This window comes from Amblyomma maculatum, chromosome 11 (genome assembly GCF_055883805.1).
Source record: "Amblyomma maculatum isolate TAMU_Amacu chromosome 11, ASM5588380v1, whole genome shotgun sequence".
Lineage (NCBI taxonomy): Eukaryota > Metazoa > Arthropoda > Arachnida > Ixodida > Ixodidae > Amblyomma > Amblyomma maculatum.
The window spans coordinates 74796184-74818245 of record NC_139354.1 but is presented as its reverse complement, the minus strand read 5'-3'; the positions used below and the strand labels follow the sequence as shown (position 1 = coordinate 74818245).

General features: G+C 46.4%; 1 protein-coding gene across 2 annotated transcripts in view; it reads right to left on the bottom strand.

The window, feature by feature from the left end:
- Positions 1-21812, bottom strand: part of LOC146174181 (tenascin-X-like) — a 46930-nt gene extending 25118 nt beyond the window's left edge. The window contains exon 1 of one of the 2 annotated variants that reach the window (XM_084584284.1): positions 21229-21812. In XM_084584284.1, the coding sequence (XP_084440410.1) occupies positions 21229-21459 (231 nt within the window). In that variant the 5' untranslated portion in view covers positions 21460-21812. Of the gene's footprint in view, positions 1-7159; positions 8072-21228 lie in introns of those variants that run through there. The other variant, XM_084584283.1, reaches the window with a different exon arrangement.
- Positions 21813-22062: the final 250 nt, after the last annotated feature.

Sequence of the window (22062 nt, the reverse complement as noted above, 5' to 3'; positions counted from 1 at the left end):
CATACTTATATATAGGTTTAGGCTATATACATATTGTCGTGACGCTGGGGCTATGTCGACCCGGCCTTCACTTGGTAGCGTGCAGAGACTCGGGGTTGAAGAAGGACTGAATCTTCGAAGTTGGTAAAATATGTACAAGCAGGTTTACTGGCACTTTGAGAAAACGTATTTACAAGAATATTTACATGAAAAAGAAGGGTACATCAGCAAAATGACAAGCGTTAAGAGTTCATAGCGAGAAGCGACTGGATGAGCCGTTTACCCAGGGCCCAGAGCGACATTTCGTGCTCTGCAGCGTCCTTAAAACCCCCTATGTCCAGCCCCTCTCTGAAGATGCTGACCAACCAAGTCCAGGGCACGCCCCTCAGGTATCGGCATCCAATCGAACACATCACTGCACTGATGGTCTGAAGCACTGACTGGTCCGGCATTCATTCGTTGGGCGTGATCACTTGTTGGCGGGAAAAGCTTGGGAACGGCAAGGAGAGGAGGTACATTTCTATTCTTCAGCAAAGAAACCACAGGCTGGTTCTGACAAGTGGTTTTACTTCTCAGAAACCCGAGTGCACGTGGCGCCGCATCCGCTCCCAGCATTGTCCGTTTTCGACAATTGCAAATCTTTCCTGCATTCCTGGGAAATCACTTAATGGCTGTATGCGTCATGCTCCTTTCTTGTCCTGCACGTCAGCGGACATGTCACTCTGTCGTCTCCTTTGGAAAGTAGACATTCCTCACTGGACGATAGGGCTTATCGACTGGAAGGGTGAACAAAAGAAAGAAAGCACTTCCTGCATTTCCCGCAGGGGGACGTTTCTTTGTGTTTTTCCAGACGTCCTCTTGACAGGGTCAATTTGGCATTTGCAGGTTGTCCACAAAGCAAAACAGGCTTACAAAACAGGATTCCTGGAAACAGGCTCACTTAGAGCCATTGGACCATCACCACATATTCACAATACTTTTCCATGCCCACAGGCGAACAATAGAGCGCGCAAATGCGGATGCACGGTCGTAACAGCCTCCTCCCCCGCCAGAAGAGTCACGGAGGGCAGCAGTCGCAGCTGCTGCATGAAGAGACGACTTAATGGCCTGCACGTGAACGCTTGAAGCTCGCTGTTGCTTGTCGCGTCGTCTTGATTGTTGTAGGCCAAATTGCTCGAGCTGTCTGAAACTCAACCACATGTCTAAACAAGCACTCGGCTCCCGTCTGAAGAGACCAGGTCAAAAGAAAACTGCCATTGTTGTTCGAGAAAAGCCCACTCTCAAGACGTTCAGGACCCACGTATTCCTAGAAAACCAAACGTGCTGCTTTACATAGTCACACATATACAAGCGCACGAAAAAAAAAAAAAACCTGATTATCAATTTCGATACATGGTGAGGAACATCTCGGACCGCTTAGAAAGAGCGGCTAAGCGCGTCCGCATTCCCATTTAACTTCCCCTTTTTGTATCTTATTTCAAAATTGTACTGCTGTAAAATCAAGCTCCACCTAAGAAGGCGACTGTTCTTCGATGTCGCAGTTTGCAGCCAAGCCAGGGGACAATGGTCCGTCTCTACGGTGAATTTGGCCCCTCCAAGATAGCACTGCAATTTTTGAATGGCCCATACAATGCAAGCGCATTCTTTCTCTGACGCGCAATAAGCCCTCTCTCTAGTACTCAGTTTTCTGCTCAAGTAGAGCACGGGGTGCTCATTACCGTCGTCATCTCTCTGGCAGAGAACAGCACCTAACCCTCGATCACTGGCATCACACTGGACCGTGAATTCTCGGCCATAGTCTGGAGCTCGCAATACCGGACGGCTAATCAGCACAGCCTTCAGGTTTACGAAGGAGGCTTCCTTTTGTTCGTCCCAGACTACATTTGTCGGTTCTGTCTTGCGGAGAGCGTCGGTCAGAGGGCTAGCCAAAGCTGAATAGTTAGGGATGTAGTGATTGTAGTACCCAGTCAGACCCAGGAATGCCCGAATTTCCGTCTTCGTGCTCGGCCGCGGGTAGTCTGCTACCGCAGAAATCTTAATCTCGCTGGGTTTCCTGAAACCTTGACCTACATTGTGACCCAAGTAGTCCACGGTCGCCCTTGCCAGGCAACATTTCTCGGCCTTTACAGTTAGTCCAGCTTGACGCAAAAGGCTCAGTACAGCTCTCAGATGTACCATATGGTCCGCCCATGAGTCGGAAAAAACCGCAATGTCATCTAAGTAAGGCACTGCGAATGTTTCACACCCCTTTAAAACCCTATCCATGAGTCGGGAAAAACAAAATGGAGCATTTTTGAGCCCGAAACTCATCATTGTTGGCTGGTAGCTGCCCGTCGGAGTGACGAAAGCCGCGTATCTGCTGGCGCGTTCAGTGAGCGGTACTTGCCAGTATCCTCGAGTAAGGTCCAGCGTAGTCACATATGCCGCTCTACTGACCTGTTCTACTCTCTCCTCAATATTCGGAATAGGATACACTTGATCCCTGGTGAGAGAATTTAGCTTTCGGTAGTCTACCACAGGCCTAGGGTCTTTACCTGGAGCTTCTACTAAGATCATAGGCGAAGCATAATCGCTTTCCGAGGGTTTTATTACTCCCAATTCTAGCATGCGAGTTACTTCCCTATCCAGAATTTCTCTTTGCCTTGGAGAAAATCGGTAGCACCTTGATCGCACTGGCACGTCTGAAGTCAGCTCAATATCGTGCTCAGTCAAATCAGTTCTGCCTGGCCTGTCCACGAAGCAGGCCTCAAACTCTGTTATTATCTCGCCCAGATCGGACAGCTGGGATTTCTTTAGTTCTCCTCTCTGCTCCGTCTTTTTGAGAAGCTCCTGAGCGTTGCTTCCTTTTCCGCTGAGGCAAATCAAGTTGTCCCCCATCTCCTCGGGAAGGTTTAACGTTAGATTTACCACGGTTTGTTCCATAGCTAAGTCCTCTCGGTTTTCACTTAAAAGTCTCGTTAGATTACTAGACGCTGGCGGCAAGAGGTTACTCTCAAGAACGTCCTCATTCCGTGTCTCATCAAGCTCACTTTCAAGTTGACTTATTTGAGATGCCTTGCTCTCAAAGTTTTCTGACCCACTGTCTTCCGCATCGACCACTGTTTTAGCTGTCGTTTCCTCCACGGTGGATTTTTCTGGAATTAGCAGTGTAGCTAGTTCTCGCGCCTTTGAACGTGTTAAGGCTGGCACAACTCTGTCTCCGAAAAGGATGCCCCTCTTTCGCAGTAGCATATCCGATTTGTTGGAGAACAAATACGGATAGCACTTAGGAAGCTTTCCTGAAACGGCAGCCTCGGTTGTCAACTTGCCGAAAGGGCCCTCGATGACCACGTTCGCGATTGGCAAGCACACACTCTGTTCCTCCACTACCTGGCGGATCCACGCACACTGTCCTGTATAGTCGGAAGGCGACACATACACCGGATGGACAACATCCATCGTTGCGGCCGAATCGCGCAGTACCTTGCAAGGCTTCCCGTTGACTACTAGGGCATGCATGTAAGGTTCCAAAAGCTGCATATTTTCATCGCAGTCACTGACATACGAGAAAACAAACTTTTCTTTCCGGCAGTTGACGGCAATGTGACCCTGCTCATTACACCTAAAGCATGTGAGCGGCTTCCTAGCCCCAAGCTTGATCTTTGTGTTCTGCGCGTTGGTCACTTCCCCACTTTTCTCACTGCCGTCCTTTCTAGGGCGTTTGCCTGAAGAAGCCTTCCTTTCTTCGTTTGCAAATCTAGCAAAGTGCCTTTTCTGACGGTTATTTACACTCAACTTGGGATTGCGGAGCCTATCCACTGCTGGGTTGCTGAATTGTCGGCGCGAAGCGTACTCCTCAATGACTTCGGCAGCTTCAGTTGCCGACTTAATGTCGCCTCGGTCCTGTAACCAATTTCTTTCTTTTTCTGGGAGGCAGCTATAAAACTGCTCCAAAAGAATTCGCTCGACTACAGCGTCCCTATCACTGTAGGAATCTGTGCTCTTTAGCCACTCGCCCAAATTTACTCTTAAATTGTACAGGAATTCAGGGTAACTCTCGTCCCTGGACTTAGTAGCGTTCCGAAAACGTTGTCTGAACGCCTCGGCGCTAAGCCTATACTTTCTCAGAAGGCAAGCTTTGACCTTCTCGTAGTTGTCCGCGTCCTCCTTGCTTAGCCGCGCGACAACCTCCGCTGCCTCGCAGGGCAGAACCGTCAATAATCTCTGTGACCAAGTGTCTCGCTGGAAGGACAGTTTTTCGCAGGTTCGCTCAAAGTTAGCCAGATACAGACCGATATCCCCTGATATCACATATGGCTGCATGTACTTTGACATCTTGAAATCTGCCTCCTTGTTGAGACGAGGTACCGCTAGCTGGGGACAATCGCCCGACCTCTTGCTCAACTCTAGCTCTAATTTCCGGAGCTCAATTTCTTGGTCCAGCTTTTTTGCTTCTCTTTCAAGCTTCTCACGTTCGTGCTCCCTTTCCTCTTTTTCCCTCTCAAGTTCACGCTCCCTTTCCTCTTTCTGCTGTCTGAGCTGTTCCTTTTTTTGCCCGATGAGGTTCCATGCTTCACTGAGCTCCTCATCATCGGTTCCCAGATCAGTGATTGCCTTTATAATCAAGGGTTTTCGTGCCAAACCACTTGTATTAATTCCCAATTCCTCACACAATAGCAACAGTTCCGGTTTCTGCAGCTTTTGTAGGTCCATGATCGCTCCGAGTGTCGGCTACTTCCAAAACAACAGTGCAAACTACCAAACCTAAAGGCGTTTCAACACTTTTTACCAGTTCTTAAAATCTAACCCTGTTCTAGAACCTGGTCCACATCAGAAGAAAAGCCAAGCACTCACCCACACATGCGATCGATGTTCCGAGCTGCTGTCTTGTTGGCCGATTGTTGCGCCTGCTTGTTGCTTGAGATGCCACCTCCGATCACAAGATGTGGCTTGTAGATTCTGATCCACCTCGAATCACCAGATGTTGTAGCTTGTAGATCCAGATCCCACCTCCAGTCATCAGATGTTGTGGCTTGTAGATTCAGATCCCAACGCTGGTCACCAGTCGTTGTGCTTGTAGATTCAGATCCCACCTCCAGTCATCAGATGTTGTGGCTTGTAGATTCAGACCCCACCGCTGCCACCAGTTGTCGTGACGCTGGGGCTATGTCGACCCGGCCTTCACTTGGTAGCGTGCAGAGACTCGGGGTTGAAGAAGGACTGAATCTTCGAAGTTGGTAAAATATGTACAAGCAGGTTTACTGGCACTTTGAGAAAACGTATTTACAAGAATATTTACATGAAAAAGAAGGGTACATCAGCAAAATGACAAGCGTTAAGAGTTCATAGCGAGAAGCGACTGGATGAGCCGTTTACCCAGGGCCCAGAGCGACATTTCGTGCTCTGCAGCGTCCTTAAAACCCCCTATGTCCAGCCCCTCTCTGAAGATGCTGACCAACCAAGTCCAGGGCACGCCCCTCAGGTATCGGCATCCAATCGAACACATCACTGCACTGATGGTCTGAAGCACTGACTGGTCCGGCATTCATTCGTTGGGCGTGATCACTTGTTGGCGGGAAAAGCTTGGGAACGGCGAGGAGAGGAGGTACATTTCTATTCTTCAGCAAAGAAACCACAGGCTGGTTCTGACAAGTGGTTTTACTTCTCAGAAACCCGAGTGCACGTGGCGCCGCATCCGCTCCCAGCATTGTCCGTTTTCGACAATTGCAAATCTTTCCTGCATTCCTGGGAAATCACTTAATGGCTGTATGCGTCATGCTCCTTTCTTGTCCTGCACGTCAGCGGACATGTCACTCTGTCGTCTCCTTTGGAAAGTAGACATTCCTCACTGGACGATAGGGCTTATCGACTGGAAGGGTGAACAAAAGAAAGAAAGCACTTCCTGCATTTCCCGCAGGGGGACGTTTCTTTGTGTTTTTCCAGACGTTCTCTTGACAGGGTCAATTTGGCATTTGCAGGTTGTCCACAAAGCAAAACAGGCTTACAAAACAGGATTCCTGGAAACAGGCTCACTTAGAGCCATTGGACCATCACCACATATTCACAATACTTTTCCATGCCCACAGGCGAACAATAGAGCGCGCAAATGCGGATGCACGGTCGTAACAATATATATCACAAAGTTCCTTAGAAATTGCGCCACAATAAATAGCTGTCCCAGAATCCTAGACTATTCGCTTAAGGCGTTGTGATAATAACACAGGTATTCTTTTTCTCTTGTAGCTGTCCCGATTCCTCTAGTAATATTCATTTTGGCCACAGCCGAAGGAATTAGGTACGACTCAGCCCCGTCCGCTGATCGGCTACATGGAACTGATTGAAATCGCATTAATTCGCTGTTTATGTGATGCATCTCGGCTGCCTAGGACTTCGGTGTGCAAAAGCTGAGAAATATCAATACGACCGTCTTGCAGAGCATGTGAGGGAAAGAGTGAAAAACAGTGTGCGTCAATTGCAGTGAGTAAAGGTGCACAAACCGCGCGATGCGTTTTCTAACTATTGCACTCGCTACTGCACCCGCTCATTCTCCGCGTAGTTGGCGATGTCCGTGTGTTTTGTGTTTCGCTTTATTGCTATCATTAGTTAGCTAATGGTCTGCTCACTCAGCAATCTCAGTGCTATACGCAATCGCGTTGCCCTATTCTTAAGTCGCAACGAAAATTGTCGGTCTCTGGTTGCATGCAGTTGCTTGAATATAAAGCAGCATACATGTAACGTTTCTGATGACGTCATATTAAGCACATGCAAGCCGGTATGTAACATCCATGTAACATCACACAGACGTAGGTTCCGAACGACGTTCAGCACGGAGGTCGTTCAGGGTGGCTACGATATAGAGGCTGCCTAATTAACACTGATGAGTACCAATTTACGGAAACTAGATGAACGCTCTTTTGTGCCTGTGTTTTACGTAATGGATCCTTGTTTAAGGCGTAGTGTGTGCAGAACGCAGTCGGCCGACAGCAATCTGAAAGCAGTCCGCAATATGTCTCCGCCGCTCTTGTAACAAACAAATTACTGGCGCCATTATCGTGCCCATAAAATAGCGTTACCAATGAAAATCACCAGTTCTGGCTTCCTAGTTGAGAAACTGTTCATAGGGAGGTCAAAATATAAATGCCGTTGATATTCCACAAGACTTCAACAAAAACGTACATCCACAAGGTTCAGGCACACTCACCTTCACAACACGCAGCAGGAAGAGAACAGCCACGATAATGCCAGCGATAACTAAGCAAGCGGGCAAAACAACCTTCACAACTCCAAACGGTGTCCAGCGCCTCTCGTCGGGTTTGTAAGCCCCTTGTTGCTGGGACGTTGACGTTGAGACGGCACCAAACCTGCCGTTTGAAGCACCCGCGGAGGCATGGAGAACGTACGGCGGTGGTATTTCCTTCAGGTCTGGGTACGGTGGCGGCATTTCGGCAGGTTCGAGATACGGCGGTGGCATTTCCTTGTCAGTGGTGAAAATTTCATCCTTCGCAGTAGCCATGATACGTCACTACAGACGCAGCTTCAAAGCGGAACACACGGAACGTCAGGTCACAATCAGTCACGTTCAAGAGAGATCCGACCTGCCTTTCGCACTACTTCCGATTAAAGCTAAACTTTAGGACAGCTACTTCAGGGTCCGAGCTGCTTTTCGCACTAGACGTGATGAATGCGAAACTATACGACAGCTACTTCGCCCACTGAACGTTGCGGCCACGGACGACGCTAAATCGAGCTTGGCAATCGGACGACCAAGTTCGGAAAGGTGCTATCCGCAGTACTGCTGGCTTCTTCGAAGGTCGTTAGAACGAAGTAACTTCAGCGAAGTTCGACGATGCAAAGTTTAACGCACGGAAACAATGTTCGCACACCTAGATATACAAGCTATCGAGACGTCTTCTAGGTCCCCTTCATGAAAGCTCGGTGCTGAAGTCCCGGGTCGTGATCACTGAGCTTTAACGACACGCCGCGCGTAAGCACAAACGCTTCAGCCTCGGCACAGTGCAACAGAACTAGACCGGACGAGCGCCACTCCAAACACGCCGCTTGTTGCGTCTGCGTCCGTGCCGGTCGCCAGCCGTTGCGCCTCGCCGGGTGAGCGAATTCCGGTGTGGGATGAGGGAGAGGCGCAGCGTGTGGGAAGGAGGGAGAGGAGGTTAGCGATAGATAGGGCACCGCTGGCGTTGCTGCAGCGAACGCGAAACACCGTTGACGGCGCGCGCCGCCAACTCTGTGGCGAAAGCAGGGGTCATTGCGTCACGGCGGCGGCGGCGATGGCAGTGCTTTGGCGGGAAAACGAGGCGCCCGCTGCTCCGCTGCTAACCTGCTTTCCGATCACCTCCGTGTTTGCGTGCAGTGTCGCGAACACTGCTTCGGCAGTCATGTGACACCACGATCGTAGAGAGACCGCGAGCTTGGACTTGTTACTCGGTAGCGTAGTGTGGTTGTATCCGTTTTATTTCGAAGTTTTTCAGGTCGCATGCGGAAACGAGGAATCACCACTTTTATAAATATTCACGCCTGACTTGACGCGCACTAAGCTGCCCGCTGCTCTCCTTTCGAGAGCGCTGCCTTCACGCTTGTATGAGCAAAACAGCCTTGACACGATGTAGGTTTGTTGGCACTGCACGGTACTAATTGGACCGGGAGGGCGTCGAATGCGTGTGGACGAATTATTATGCAGCAGTTAATGCAGTCTTGTACTGAAAGCTCCGAAGTGGGGTCCCTGATCGTTTGCGTTGGTGTCGAGGCAGTAGTCACACATATGTATCATAACACAGAACATGCATGCTTAGTAGGCGATCGGCGGAAGCGATAATGGCGATACACAAAGTTGAATTAGAACGATAACTACAGAATGCAGTGTTTTTGCATAACAAGATGTACGAGTTGAAATTTCACATGAGAGCAGTTGAATCCCTGGACAAAGTTACTATCCTGGATTTTCATGAAGCCCATTTTTTCAAATGAAGTGATTGAGTATTGACGATATTTTGCGCAAGATGCAGTTTCATTCTGAATTAACAACCATTTCGGGGAACGCTACTAGCCCGCACATGAGCAGCATAAATGATACAGCCACCATGTTCCTCTCACCTTGCAGTCTTGACCACAAATCATTGTCTAGTGCTTACGCCTTCTTGTCACCTGTAGGCTCCTGTGGGCGGGTAAATTTTTCGCGTTATCAAGTCGTTACTTCGAATCTCCGAACAATATTTGATCTCTTAACTCGAGGGTCGAACATACCAGAGGAGTCAGGTAGCCAGATTTCTTAGCAAATGCATCCTGGTCCTCATAATTAATGCGCCTGCTGGTGTTGACCTCATCATTTCTTCCATGTACTGCAGCTATCCAAATACATCTCTGTTGATGGATATGCGTTCATTACCGCTATGATGAAGGCAATACCTAGAAATTTATTTATTTTGTTTTGAAAGAAATTAATTATCCGGATATTTTGATGCGCTGATTAGGCTGCTAAACCCAAGATGCGACCGCTGAGGAAATTAGACAAAGAAGAATAACTTACTTTTTTTTTTTTTTGCCTCAGAATTAAATCCAATGACGCGATGTCGAGACGGCACTGCTGACCACCGTGCTATTTGTGAACAGTGGTCCGGCCAAGCTCAGAGATACGCTTGCAAAGTATGTGCGCACGTCGTGACGGTTTGCTTGAGGAATCATTCACTGGAGACGATACTTGAATTCAGTTAATATTTTCCGTTTTATATTTGCTTCTACTTTAGGGATAATGTGGGCTCTTTATATATGCCGCCCTAATTCATAGCAGCGTCCGGTCACGTTTCTTTAAACTGAAATCATAGGCCTGTTTTTTTTTTTTTTTTTTTGGCAAAATCTAGTAGCCTCCTAGCAAAAATGTTTCCCCCTCTCTCTCTATCTATCTGTTTTCATTTCGTCGCTACTGGATGAGAAATATGCAACCCAAACTGACATCGCAGTGTTTGCCATCCTGGAGACTGCTGCCTTGTACCCTGTGTGCAACAGGCTTATTGTCTTATTCAGTAAAGGACGCATATTCGGCCACCGTAGCTGAATTCATTTCAAGATAGAGAACATTCAATTTTATACCCTCCAAGTGAATCCTTTCCATAAGCAAACAAATGCGATTCACTGGAAAAGTGTGCCTTCGACGAGCAGGAAACGCGTGTTGACCCTCTGTGCAGCAGTGACAGTCCGCAACTCATTAGCATATACTGCCGCCCTTTTAAAGATAGCTGCCGGAAGCCAGGACTGGCACAACGTCCCGACCGCAGCGTTTCTATTGTTTCTTCGGGGCTGTCATCCGTGCGTGACATGAAGTGGGAGAGAAAAAATGCTCGTCGTTTGCTTCCGCGCGTGCGTCTGTGCAAGTACAAGAGGGTTGCGGGGCCTTGCCTTCTAACAGGATTACATACCCCCCCCCCCCCCCCCCAATCCCCCCAGTACCTGTGTTAATCCTATTGCAGATTTCATGCGTGCAGTTTACCTCCTTTGTTTTGTGATCGTTCCGTATTTTTGAGCCAGAAAAACAGTATGATGTTTTGTTCTTCCCAATAAACATCCCGTATTCTTTTCTTCCAAAATATTTGTTTAATATGCGCATCAACCAGAATACGAAACTAAAACTGCAGACGTTTTTGAATTTATTTCTTCCGTGATCGTCTCAGAGTTTCATTCATCTGCTCGCGAAGCGACATTGTTGACAAGCTGAAATGGCGCTGCCTGTGTATGAACTGTCTGAGCTTTCTTTTGTGTCTGGACTTTGCGGTAACAAACGTTTGCGCATGTAAATATAATTTTAACTTTCTACTGCGTTGTTCACTTTTGCGATGGCTATTTTTTATACTGCTGTCAACAATTTTTAGACGACTTTAATTTGCGTTATAGCATTTTTGGTTTAATGTACGTATTTTCTGCCTCAATCTTCTTTAATGCGGAGTCGCATTCTCTGCGGTCATAAAGAAAATCACCATATGAATCTTCCCTTCTACAACAAGAACCTTTCCCACAGCTCGAAAATTATACCTTTATTGTTCCTGCAGAGGATACCCATTTCCTGAAAGTTTCTAATCTCAGCCGCTTATCAGACATTTCGTCGCCATCTGCAATGCTTCCTTTTTCTACAGGAATCAATTCCGTTTACTTAACGGTCATTATTTTTGTTGCCAACACTTTGCAAACCCTCTAAATGAATATTTCTTTCATTTCTACTATACACTCGATAACCCACCTTTACTGCCTCACCTATTCTCCTGCATTTAACGTTACACTTATCACTGTCTTTTCATCGTTTTAAGTTCAACCTTTTCCTTTCCTTTCACTTCGCCAATTGCTGAGTACGGGTGAGGTACATAGCTGTTAAGCATTTACCTTTTGCTACGCAGCGGGGAAACGGCCATCAATAATTGTAATATAGCTGCCTAACGCGTTCCCTTCTATTTGTATTCTAACAGTTCTTTCATTCCCCAGGTAAGGGTGGGGGCCAGTAACTGCCCTAAGCAACTATACATTCCCTCATTAAGTTCGCAGCCAATAGTAAACTTCCTGTTATTTCCGAGACTATTGAATGTACTTCTTGATTTGTGCTATTTGATATCAATCACCCTTACGCTGTCTAGATTCGGGCCTGTAGATTTCTCATCGAAACTATGAGGTCGTACTGCACATAGCAGTGCTGTAAATTATATTTAGTTTACATTTTAGTTGAGACAGGAGCTCCTGCGTATCAGACCAAGAGCTTGTAATGTACTGTAGAATTCCTGAATTCCAGTCTGCGAATTAAAGTTCTATGAACGGGGCCCGATTCGATGGGAACATTATACACGTAGCGTACCGGCCCAAGGTATGACACTTATTGTGCCCAACTCAGCTCGGTCGATGGAAAGGGGGACTGACTGACCGAATATATCTGTGTCGATTTCACTACTGCAGCATGGCCTCGCTTCGGAGTCCCCGCGCGAATGGAGTTTCAAGCCTTCTTCCAGCAGGGGAATAAGACACCTTGTCCTCCTCCTTGGAATGCTGATGACAAGGGATCTCTGCCGAGACCGCTGCCGCCTTTCAGTTAACATCACCGCTCCATCTTCCAGCAGCAGCCCGACCGCGAACCGAGGGCAGACGTAGTCAATTGATGTCACCACCGTCGCCGACGCTGCTGCCATGCCATTGCCCTTTGATGATTCATCCGCGTTCCTCATGGTGACGAACCTGCCAGACAGTCTTGCCAGGCCCGAGTTCGCCGCTCTCAACAGTGCGTCGTTGTTTGTAGGCCCGCTGTTCCGCTCCGCCTCTGCAGGTACCTAATCTTACTTCAAATCTCGTTTCGTGATTTAGGTAGCAAGGCTACGCTCTCAACGAATCACGCATTCTTATCCTATTCGCTATTAACTCGGTATCTAATTCTCAAACAATTAAAAAATCGTTTTACTGAAATTCATTTTATTGCCAACGCTTCCCCTTACAAAAATGGGTTTTGAAACTTCATTGTCGGACTATTGACCGCCTTTTGAATTCATTGAATATCGATAGACTTTCGGCCCCAGTTGAGTATAGTCTTCAGACGGCCAACAAAATTTTCATTGTGTTCTACCCAATAGACTTTCTGTACTATTGTTTCTATATGCTTTTTGTGGTCAGCTTTCAACATTCCCGAAGAAAATAGCGGATACTGTAGTGCTGACCCATGTTTTTAAGTGGTTTTAGGCGTCAATGTTGAGAACATGTAGCGATTTCGTTATGCTTCTTTGATCTCACTTGAAATTAACGATTGGCCAAATTCTGCAACGTAATATAAGAGCAGCGCCCAATTGCGTGCACGTTCATGTTTATTAAAGTGCATATGGACAGTTTTTAACATTAACGGTGCACACCTAGCTCATGGTTCGCAACAAAGTAGCGAAAATATGGCCCTGAAAACTTTATGATGGCAAAGGCTCCCCTCACTATTAATGGAACCACATCACTGAATGCTATATACTCAAACCTCTTAATAGATCATATTTTGTATGCCACACAAGGTAACTGTAATGCTAGGATATACGTATATATTTTATATAAAAAATAAGTTCAGTGAGCCATCGCACTAACGAACACGATCCTAGATTTAACCTACTATGTAGGGCAGGGCAGAGCTTCATTAAACCAGTTGCAAAGTTCAGTATATGCTTCACTGTCTGACATTCTGCAGAAGCCTAGATGTTTTTGCCCATAGCTTATTGCCGCAAAATGAGGTGCAGTCTGCAGTGGAATCCTCCACCGCTCTGCGTGTCTTTCGAAAGTTTTTTTTTTTATTTCCTTTTTTGAAGTGGCCACCACGCTAAAATTAAGTCACTTTAAGTATTGGGGTGTTCTAATAATCACGGTTTGATCACACGGATACTAGTGAACAAGAATAACAAAAACATTCGCTGTATTAAAAAAAAAAATAAGGATAAAGCGCGTTTTCTTCCGGTGACTCTTTTTCAAACACGCATTCGGCCGCCTGCTTCGGCCAGTCCCCTTCGTACGCACACTCCCCGTGCCCCGCGGACGGGCACCATCCAGACGGGAGGGTCGGGGTTGCTTCCTGTTGCTCGGAGGGGGCTCCCCGCGGTGTCTCTGCTGCTCTGCCTTCTCGGCCGTTTCTCCTCACCGAGGCGGCCTTGGCATGGCCGGATTCGCGCCGTGGCCGCGGCTTCCCCTTTTCCCCGAAGTGAAACCGTTGTTCTGCGCCCCGTTTCTGCATGTGTTTTCTTTGCACGGCGACGCGGGTATGCGTGAGTGCGGCGGTGGGTCAGTTGGCGCTTTCCCGCCACCGTGGTCGTATGTTGCACTGTGAGCGAAGCATCGTGTGGAGGTTCTTTGGATGCGATTATCACGAAGTTGGTTTTGTTCACATCGGAGCGCGAAGTGAAGTGAGACCCGTACGCACTGAACTCTTCGGAGGAGTCCGTTGTTGGTATAGAGCTTCTGCGCGAAGAGAACGTGTTTAAGAAGTTGAACAGTCGCAGGCATTTTGGATTCAAGGCGAAAAGCGGGGCGGACTGAGCGTCTGCGTTTCGGTGAGTGTTTTGCTTTTCCTTTTCGTGTTGATGCCAGTCTTGTAAAGTACGTGCTACAAGATAATGAAGCGCGTATGTACATATTTCCGGCAGGCAAGCCAGCCTCGTCGAAAAAAAAAAGAGGGGGGGGGGGGGGGGGGGGAGGGAGAGAGATAAAGAGAACGAGGTTTATCACTACGCGGACGCGACATTTTCTTTCTTTTAAATGGTGACCGTTCTTGACGGGTTGTTCGGCACAGTGTTGTACTATTTCGATATGGCACCTGCGCCGTAGGGTAATGCTGGCGAGTTCTGGAGGCAGCGGCGATGCTAACTAAGCAGTGAAAAAAGAGTGTCTACTCATTTTAGACAAGAAATGCAATTTCTTGACCTATGATGTGGGGCAGCGTACAGATCGCTTCGCTTTATTTTTTTGGTTAGTATATACCACACCTTAATTATGATTTCCATTGTTTATTTCAGTTTACGCATGCGAGGAGTTCCCGGATGTATCAGCATCTTACACAAAGAACTGCCTGGCGTCATACCTTGCGCATGAATTGAAATAAAGCGAATAAACAACCCAGCTCATGGTATGGGTTCAGCAACGATGCAATCCTTATTTCGTTTCTTATTAACGCGCATTTTATTTTTGTTCCTTTTCCACTGCGGAACGACAGAAAATGATGTATGATCAACGGTTAGCCAGGGGCAGACACGAGCTGGTTTTCATTAATGCAAAAGTAATACAGCACATATCCTTGCTGCGATCAGTCAACACATTTTATGTTCTGCTCGACCAATCAACAATCTAGCCAGGTCAGAGTATACGTTATTAGGTGAGCATGTATAATCGGGCTTAAAATAACAAGATCTCTTTTATTGTTCTTTTAAGCCTCACTATACTTATCATTACCGAGCACTGATCTGACAGGATGGTTGATTGGTCGAGCAGAACATGTAATGTGGTAAGTTATCGCAGCTAGGAGATGTACTGTACTACTTTTGCATTTATGAAAATCACCTCGTGTCTGCTCCTGGGAAACCGATGGTCGTGTACTATTTTCTGTTGTTCAGGAGTGGAAAGGTAGCAGAAAATCAAAAAGCGTCACTTGCAGAGTTTCTGAAGCAGTTGAGCCTGAAATCAACAGAATTTCAGTGGTGCGAATTCGAAAAGCGCTCTTAAGAAACACATGGGCCACTATTCCAAAAGAGCTCGACATGTGGTCAACACGGCACCTTCAAAGATGTCGATGATTATCAATAGAGTTTGCAACAGCGTATGTTGACAGATCTGATCCGAGTTTCTATAGACACCCAACATGCATTTTTGTAAGGGTCAACGCCTGTTGGTTTAGTTATAATTCATTATGTTATGGCTGAGTGTTAATTGGGAGCAGGGGTGCTACGAATAATATGGGTTTGATACGAGGGCTGTATTGTGGCTGTATTCCTGAGCGCGTCCTTCTACCGATGTGCAAACCAACACGCCAAACGTCTTACTCTTCTTAGGCAGTTTTGAACGAATCAATCTAGTTGTTAAGGTCTATAAAATAGACGTATTTTCACGTATTTTTATATTGTAGTTTTTTTCTGGAGCAAGCGCATTTATTGTCTACAGAATTGCATTTTTTAAAATCAAGCCATAAAATCAAGCCAAGCACCGGTAGCACTTTTTGGGACTGAGCAGTCGACTAGCCTAGGGGCGTCCGTCTACACGCGACGACGTGCCCTAAAGGCATATAGCGCTCTGATCCTGAAGAGAGCGGTCACGTATTTTTTGTCTTCTGACATTTCCTCGCTTAGAAAAATGCCGTTGTGAGGAAAAGGGAGAGAGGGAGTTATGACCAATATAAGGAGGTAACCAGCCGATATCGACCAACCAATACTATTTAAATGGACCACCATGTAGTATACCTTCACCTCGCCTCCGCTAAGCAACGTTATATAGCAAACTGTGACCGGGGTAGCTTGCAAAACAATTGCGTCCCCATCGCTTCAGGTCCACCCAAGGAGAGGGTAACTGTGGTTTTTGACCTCAGTACCTGCGCTTTGGACGTCCAGGAAGCCTACGAGACGTATGCCTTTCCTGGAAACAAATCCAGTCGGATCTATATCTATAAGGAAGGGTTGTTGGCGCCATGTCACTATATACGAAATGCTGATAGGGCGAAAAAAAAAAACGCAAATGCAGTGAAAAGGAAATGATGGGACACATACCCTGATTGTTCTGTATGAGATGAGACACAGTATCATGGCGTTGATCCCTGATTGTCAGGTAAAACACGATTTCAGTTTCTTTTCAGCCATAGGAGGATTTCCATTGTTTAGTATTAGAGAGCCAAGTTGAAAAAAAATTTCTCTTTGTCGGTCTGAATCCTCGTCTGGCAGGTAGAAAAATGGGAGGTGAAAATGCCCTTCCTTACGTTTAGGTCTCCAATTCTATGTGTGATCGGGGATTGGGAAAGCGGAATGCGGAAGACGAAGAGAAGGCGACTGGTGATAGAATGGAGAGAGAGGTTACGGTATGTCACCTTGATTTCAACAAGGCCGGTGCGCTAATCTCTTTCAAGGCAGGCTGCATCACGACGGCAAGATCAGTGAAGTGGCGATGGGACAACTCGTAACTCGACAGCAACCAGCCCCAGCGGCGTCATTTGATGACAATTCGTGTCTCGTCCCATAGTTACGACGTAGAGAAATGCTGGGGTACGTTAGCATTGTCAAAGCTGATTTGGTGACGGTTAGACACCAGCTGCTGAAATTACTGGTAGGGGGAGACTGTTTGTCTTACGGTGATCGACGGACTGAATGGCGGTACACACTCGCTCGGTCTCAAGTCATCTGCTCTGCTTTATCCGGTGAGAGGGGTGGCTGTGGGCTATGACAAAATAATGATTAAGCATACTCTGCTAAATCAAAAACAGTTGTCGTTTATACTTTTTTCAATATCCGCTTCAACAAGATATAGACTAAAACACATCTTTTTAGACAATGATATTCTAGGACCAAAGTGTGTAAGGGTCAGATAAAACGTAGTGTTTCCTCTTAACTGTTCTGCGCCACTGTGGGCGAGTGGGTGGTTAAAGCGCTTGAAACTTGATTCCATGATGCGTGTTCTGTCCCGGCCGCGGCCGACGCTTCTTGGCGCAAAGTGAAATGCAGGGTGTGAATTCACGAATTGCGCAAGGTCAGCGGAAGTCTGAAAACCCCATGCAGCAGAAATTAGTCGAAACTATTCACTTTAGCCGCCTCACTGCCTGGGTCACTTTTATGTGTTAAACCTTATATACCAAGTAATCAGTCAATGAGTTACTGGACACCTTTATATTTAGGCGGCGTTGTTTGGAAGCTAGTTCGGCGAGCAGGACAGGAGACCAAATGATTGGCACCTACTAGAATTCAAGATGTCGCTGTGCGATGCGCTACGTACGCAAAGAAGCCCAGGTTCCAAGAGTGCTATGCAATTAAAATGGTTTGGACTGAATTTCTTCGCAGTCTGCAAAGAAAGGGTTGCAGTCCCTTCAATGACTGAATGTGTAGGGCTGTACATTGTATTTCACACCGTAATGTGATTGTACAAAATTTCAGAAATACAGAATTCCATATTCAGAACAAAAATTAGCGCTTGCAGTGAGTTGGTTTTTTGTTGTAATGAATTACTGAAAAACTCCCAATTCCTTAACTTTGTGCTCAAAGGCTGGGGTTTACCCGAACTTCCGATAGAATAATATCCCGCCTATTTTACCCGCCATATTTCAAAGCAACTGCAACAACAGCATAAGAACTATGTTTTAGTAACGAACGGCCCAAGTGTTTTTAAGAAACGCGGTCCTGGCTCCATATTTTTTTTTTCGCATGAAGAGAAACGTGCAGCACAATAAGGCTTAGAGGGCTCCGCGCACTTTTCGAGATTTATCTCATCTTCCCCCCTCTTCTTCGGCCTAGCCGGCGTTGGCGCGTGACGACAGATCTAGTTTCGTCGCGGACGCGGCGAGCCGTATACGTCGCCAACACAGGGCTCCGCGACTGTGGACGTGCCGGTTAGCTCGCGTTGCTTCGTTTTCCGAACAGCGATAGCGTCGCCGGCATAGGCTCGCGAGTGATGCAACCAATGCTTGGTGGCGTGACTCAGTATTAAATAAGGAACGCCTTCCTGCAGCGTAGAGATATCTGCCTGGCACGGATGCAATATCGGAAACAGGAAGACATGGCGATGGGTGCAGTACAAAATACATCGCATGAAGAACGGGGAAATGTTTTTTGAGTTGGGCAGGAACACATGGAAACCAAGACAGGTCTGGAAGGCGCAGCATGTTAATGTGGGAACACAATCATAATACTTTTTTCCAATATAGAGCTTTTCACTTTGTTTCTAGAATAGAGTGAGTGCTGAAAAGTGCCGTTACCAGTCAGGCCTTTTTTATTAGTTACCAGGGGTGTAGACACATTTTGTTTTCTTTTTTTTTCTTTCTTTTTTTTTTTTTGGGGGGGGGGGGGGGGGTAACGTAGCCGGTCGAAAAAAATTGATGAAAAAAAAAAGCGCTAGATGAGGCGATCCATCATCTCAGCAAACTACGGGGGGAGGGAGGGAGGCTCTGACATCGACACATCCTCCCCCCGCCTTTACCGGCCTGCGCCCCTAGCTCTCCCACTCAAGTAGCACCTCAGCATAGTACCTAATAAACTGCCATACGGTACAGCAGACGTGTTCTGCTCAGATGTCCATAAAGCTTTGCTCATATAAGCAGCACGTGCTAAGGTGGAAATTTTTCAAGACAGAATACCTGCATGCTTCAAGGATTGCAGGGTAAGGAAGGTTTTGTTGCAGTGCTGTACAAAGTTTATCTTAGAGAGGCATGCTGCCGCACACAAGCCGTCACGAGGGTCAAGTTTCAAATGCTGAAGAAAACAAGTCAATTTTGCACTTGTTGTGGATACTGAGGAACTATTATTCGTATATAAAGCGCATAAATGAATGTGAGCAAAACACTGATTCTAGTTACTGACGCTCCCTAGCTGCCTCCTTATTTATCACTTTCTCGACTCCATTGCAAGATTATGGAGCTCCCGGTTGGCGGCCGAGCTGTTTCTGACTTCACCCAAAAAGAGCTCACTACTGTCATTACGGCATATCAGGATCCACTTCTTTTTTTTTTCATCTTGGTTCCTTGATTAAGCTTTGTTTACAAGGTATAACATCCCAAAGCCACGCAAGATATAGGAGGAAGGTCATAGTGCAACGATTGCGCGAGTTTTATTAAAGTTAATATCTCACAACAATCCAAGTGAGAACGGCGAACGCGAGGTAAAAATGCTATATCACATTTAAAAAAAACGCCGAAACCTTGTCTGATAGTGTTTTGGTTTAATTAGCACTTTCAATGACGCTTTTATGAGGTCGGCAGCGTGTCAGATTCTAACCCCTTCATTTGAATTACACAGGCTGCTCGTCAGAAAACAACAAAGAAACAAATTGACATATCACCCCTCTAAATCAAGCGTCATATCTAAGCGACGCACAAAGGATACGTTCTGGATTGAAATGATATTGTACGATAACTAATTCAGTGTGTAACTACAAAGTTAGAAACTGTTAGTAAACAGCCGCTGTAAGAATCGGGTTTCTACATGAAACGGTAGCAAGTTGAACTCTGAACTCGATTTTAAACACGCATGGGTGGCTTTCATGCAGCGTTCCAGGTATGGCGTCGCTGCTCATAATTCAAGCGCCTGCACCTACACCCGATGTTTTATACACAGAAAGTAGCTCTATAGGCATCCCTTTTTAGTAGACTCAAAGACAGAAACGCTTGCAAGCAGACGCGTTTCAGATCGAATGGATTTTTCTTTACAGGCATGCTATATGATACGTGGCAGGCAAAAAAAACCTTCATTAAGTTTAATGAGGAAGAAATTATACGCAGTAATTGTGATGCTAGATGATACAATACACATATTTGAAGAGATACTGCGAGATACACAGAAAGATATTCTGGTTCGCAAAACTCTTGGCATTCCCCGTAAATAATTGTTAAGTTCACTTGTTTACCTGTCTTCCCTAAATTGCTACCACAATGCTCATCTACGCTTAGCGGACTTGTGCTTATGCTTGTGCTCGCAGAGTCCATGCCCGGAAAAGAAAAGTTACAAATTCCTTACACTCTGACAGAAAGTGCTTTCCCTATGTGGATATGATGCGCACAATAACAGCCCGGATTATTACTACCATTGTTTTCATTTTTTCGGATCCAAGCAGAATTATTATCTATTACACGCACATTCAGCAAGGTATCTCTTTGCGTGCATTGTCCAAATATATTCTATGAGATATTCTACTTCGTTATCTATCAGCTGAGGCAGTCTGATAAAAATATTGTCCTGCAAATGACGCATTGAGTAAGCGGGCGATAGCGTTGTCAACGTACATCCAATCCGCTTGATTGTTTTACTAGCAATGGGCTCTCATATTACCGAATGCCCACAACAAAGTAGATTTCAAATAATTACATTTTCCATTTATCTATCGAGTACAAAAGTGGTTCATTCTGCTTGCCATCTTATACATTCTTGTGGAGCTTGGCATCCAGCACTGTTTTTATTAGATCCCTTCAAGAAAGAGTAAGTTAGGTGGTACTTTGCTTACACAAATCCTTTTCTACTGTCTACATCAGTGAAAGAATTGAGTTCGGCAAAAGCTCATTTGCGCATAGAACCAACGTTCTCACTTATTTTGGCTGGTTTATGACAATTAGATTTCCCCGACATCCTTATTGCACACTGATCAAAATCTCGATCTCGGCCCAGAAATTACACATTCTCGTTAGGCTTTTCGCTGCTTCTTCATCTGCACTTTTTTTTCTGATCATCTGGAAACATATCGATCACCATTTCTCGGAAAGCTCATCGAATTTCACAAGCTACTATGAATCAGCTCTGAACGAAACACTTGATACAAGTAAAACTGCTCGCCATTATACGTCACTTAAGGTATGACTCATAATCAAGCATCTAATTCTAGAAACACAGCAATTATGAAGTTCCTAGAATCAAATCCACGAAAATGGTGCGCCGTTGCTGGCATCACAGCTCGAAGCAAGAATAGGAAATGCGAAAAATACTCCTAACTTCTTATGATATTGCGACTATACGCAGCGTACCGATTGTATGTACTTAAAATATACAGAATACAAGTAGCATTATGTAAAAGAGCTCCTTAATAAAAAAAAAGCAAGTATACCTTGAAGACGGGCAGCACCAGAAGCAATGTCGCTACAGTGCCCCCAATGAGCACGCAAAGGGGTAGAACAACCGCGAGGACCTTTGTGAAAATCCTACGTCGAGTGTCCGCTCGCGATGGCGGCTGCTTCATCTGAGATGGCGCTCCGTTCAGGTCCAAGTCGTCAAACATATTGATCGAGGCGTCCACTGGAACGTACTCAACATACGGCGGAGGGCGGTTCTTTTCCATGGCGGTGCGTAAGGTTTTAGAAGTTTCTACGCCTAGAGAATATTCTGCTACGCAGGTTGCAACAGGCGGCGGTGAGCGCCTGACCGTAGGAAAATTAAGCCGCACTATAAACGAACGATCCGCTGAAGTTAGACACGCACTGAGCCGAGAGACAAACAGTTTGGGCAATGCGAAACTATGCACGACACACCACACCTTGAGGCAGAAATCTATAAAGCTTACGTTAACCCGAGAAGTTCAATAAGCATTTCGGAAGACAGGCTCGGCAACAATATGTTGAGCCTCTGGGGTCAACGAAATTGGGAACCGCGCTTCCCTTGGTCACGTCTCGTCTCCCTGCGCGCTTTGGAAGGCGAATTGACGTGCTTCACTGCGGCCTCTTTCGACAACGGCAAGAAAACAGGAACTTGCAAAACAACGTTCTCCGCCCGTCAGCTGACGATCCGCTCAGAGGGCGAGCACCGGTTGCAGAGAGGGGCGAGTGCGGCGATGAAGAGGAAGAGAGAGTACGAAGCGCTGCAAACCATGAAGGCATGTAGGTTTGACACTCCGCTTTCGCACTCCAGTCAGGGAAATCATGCAGCGTCTATACCTACGCGGCTA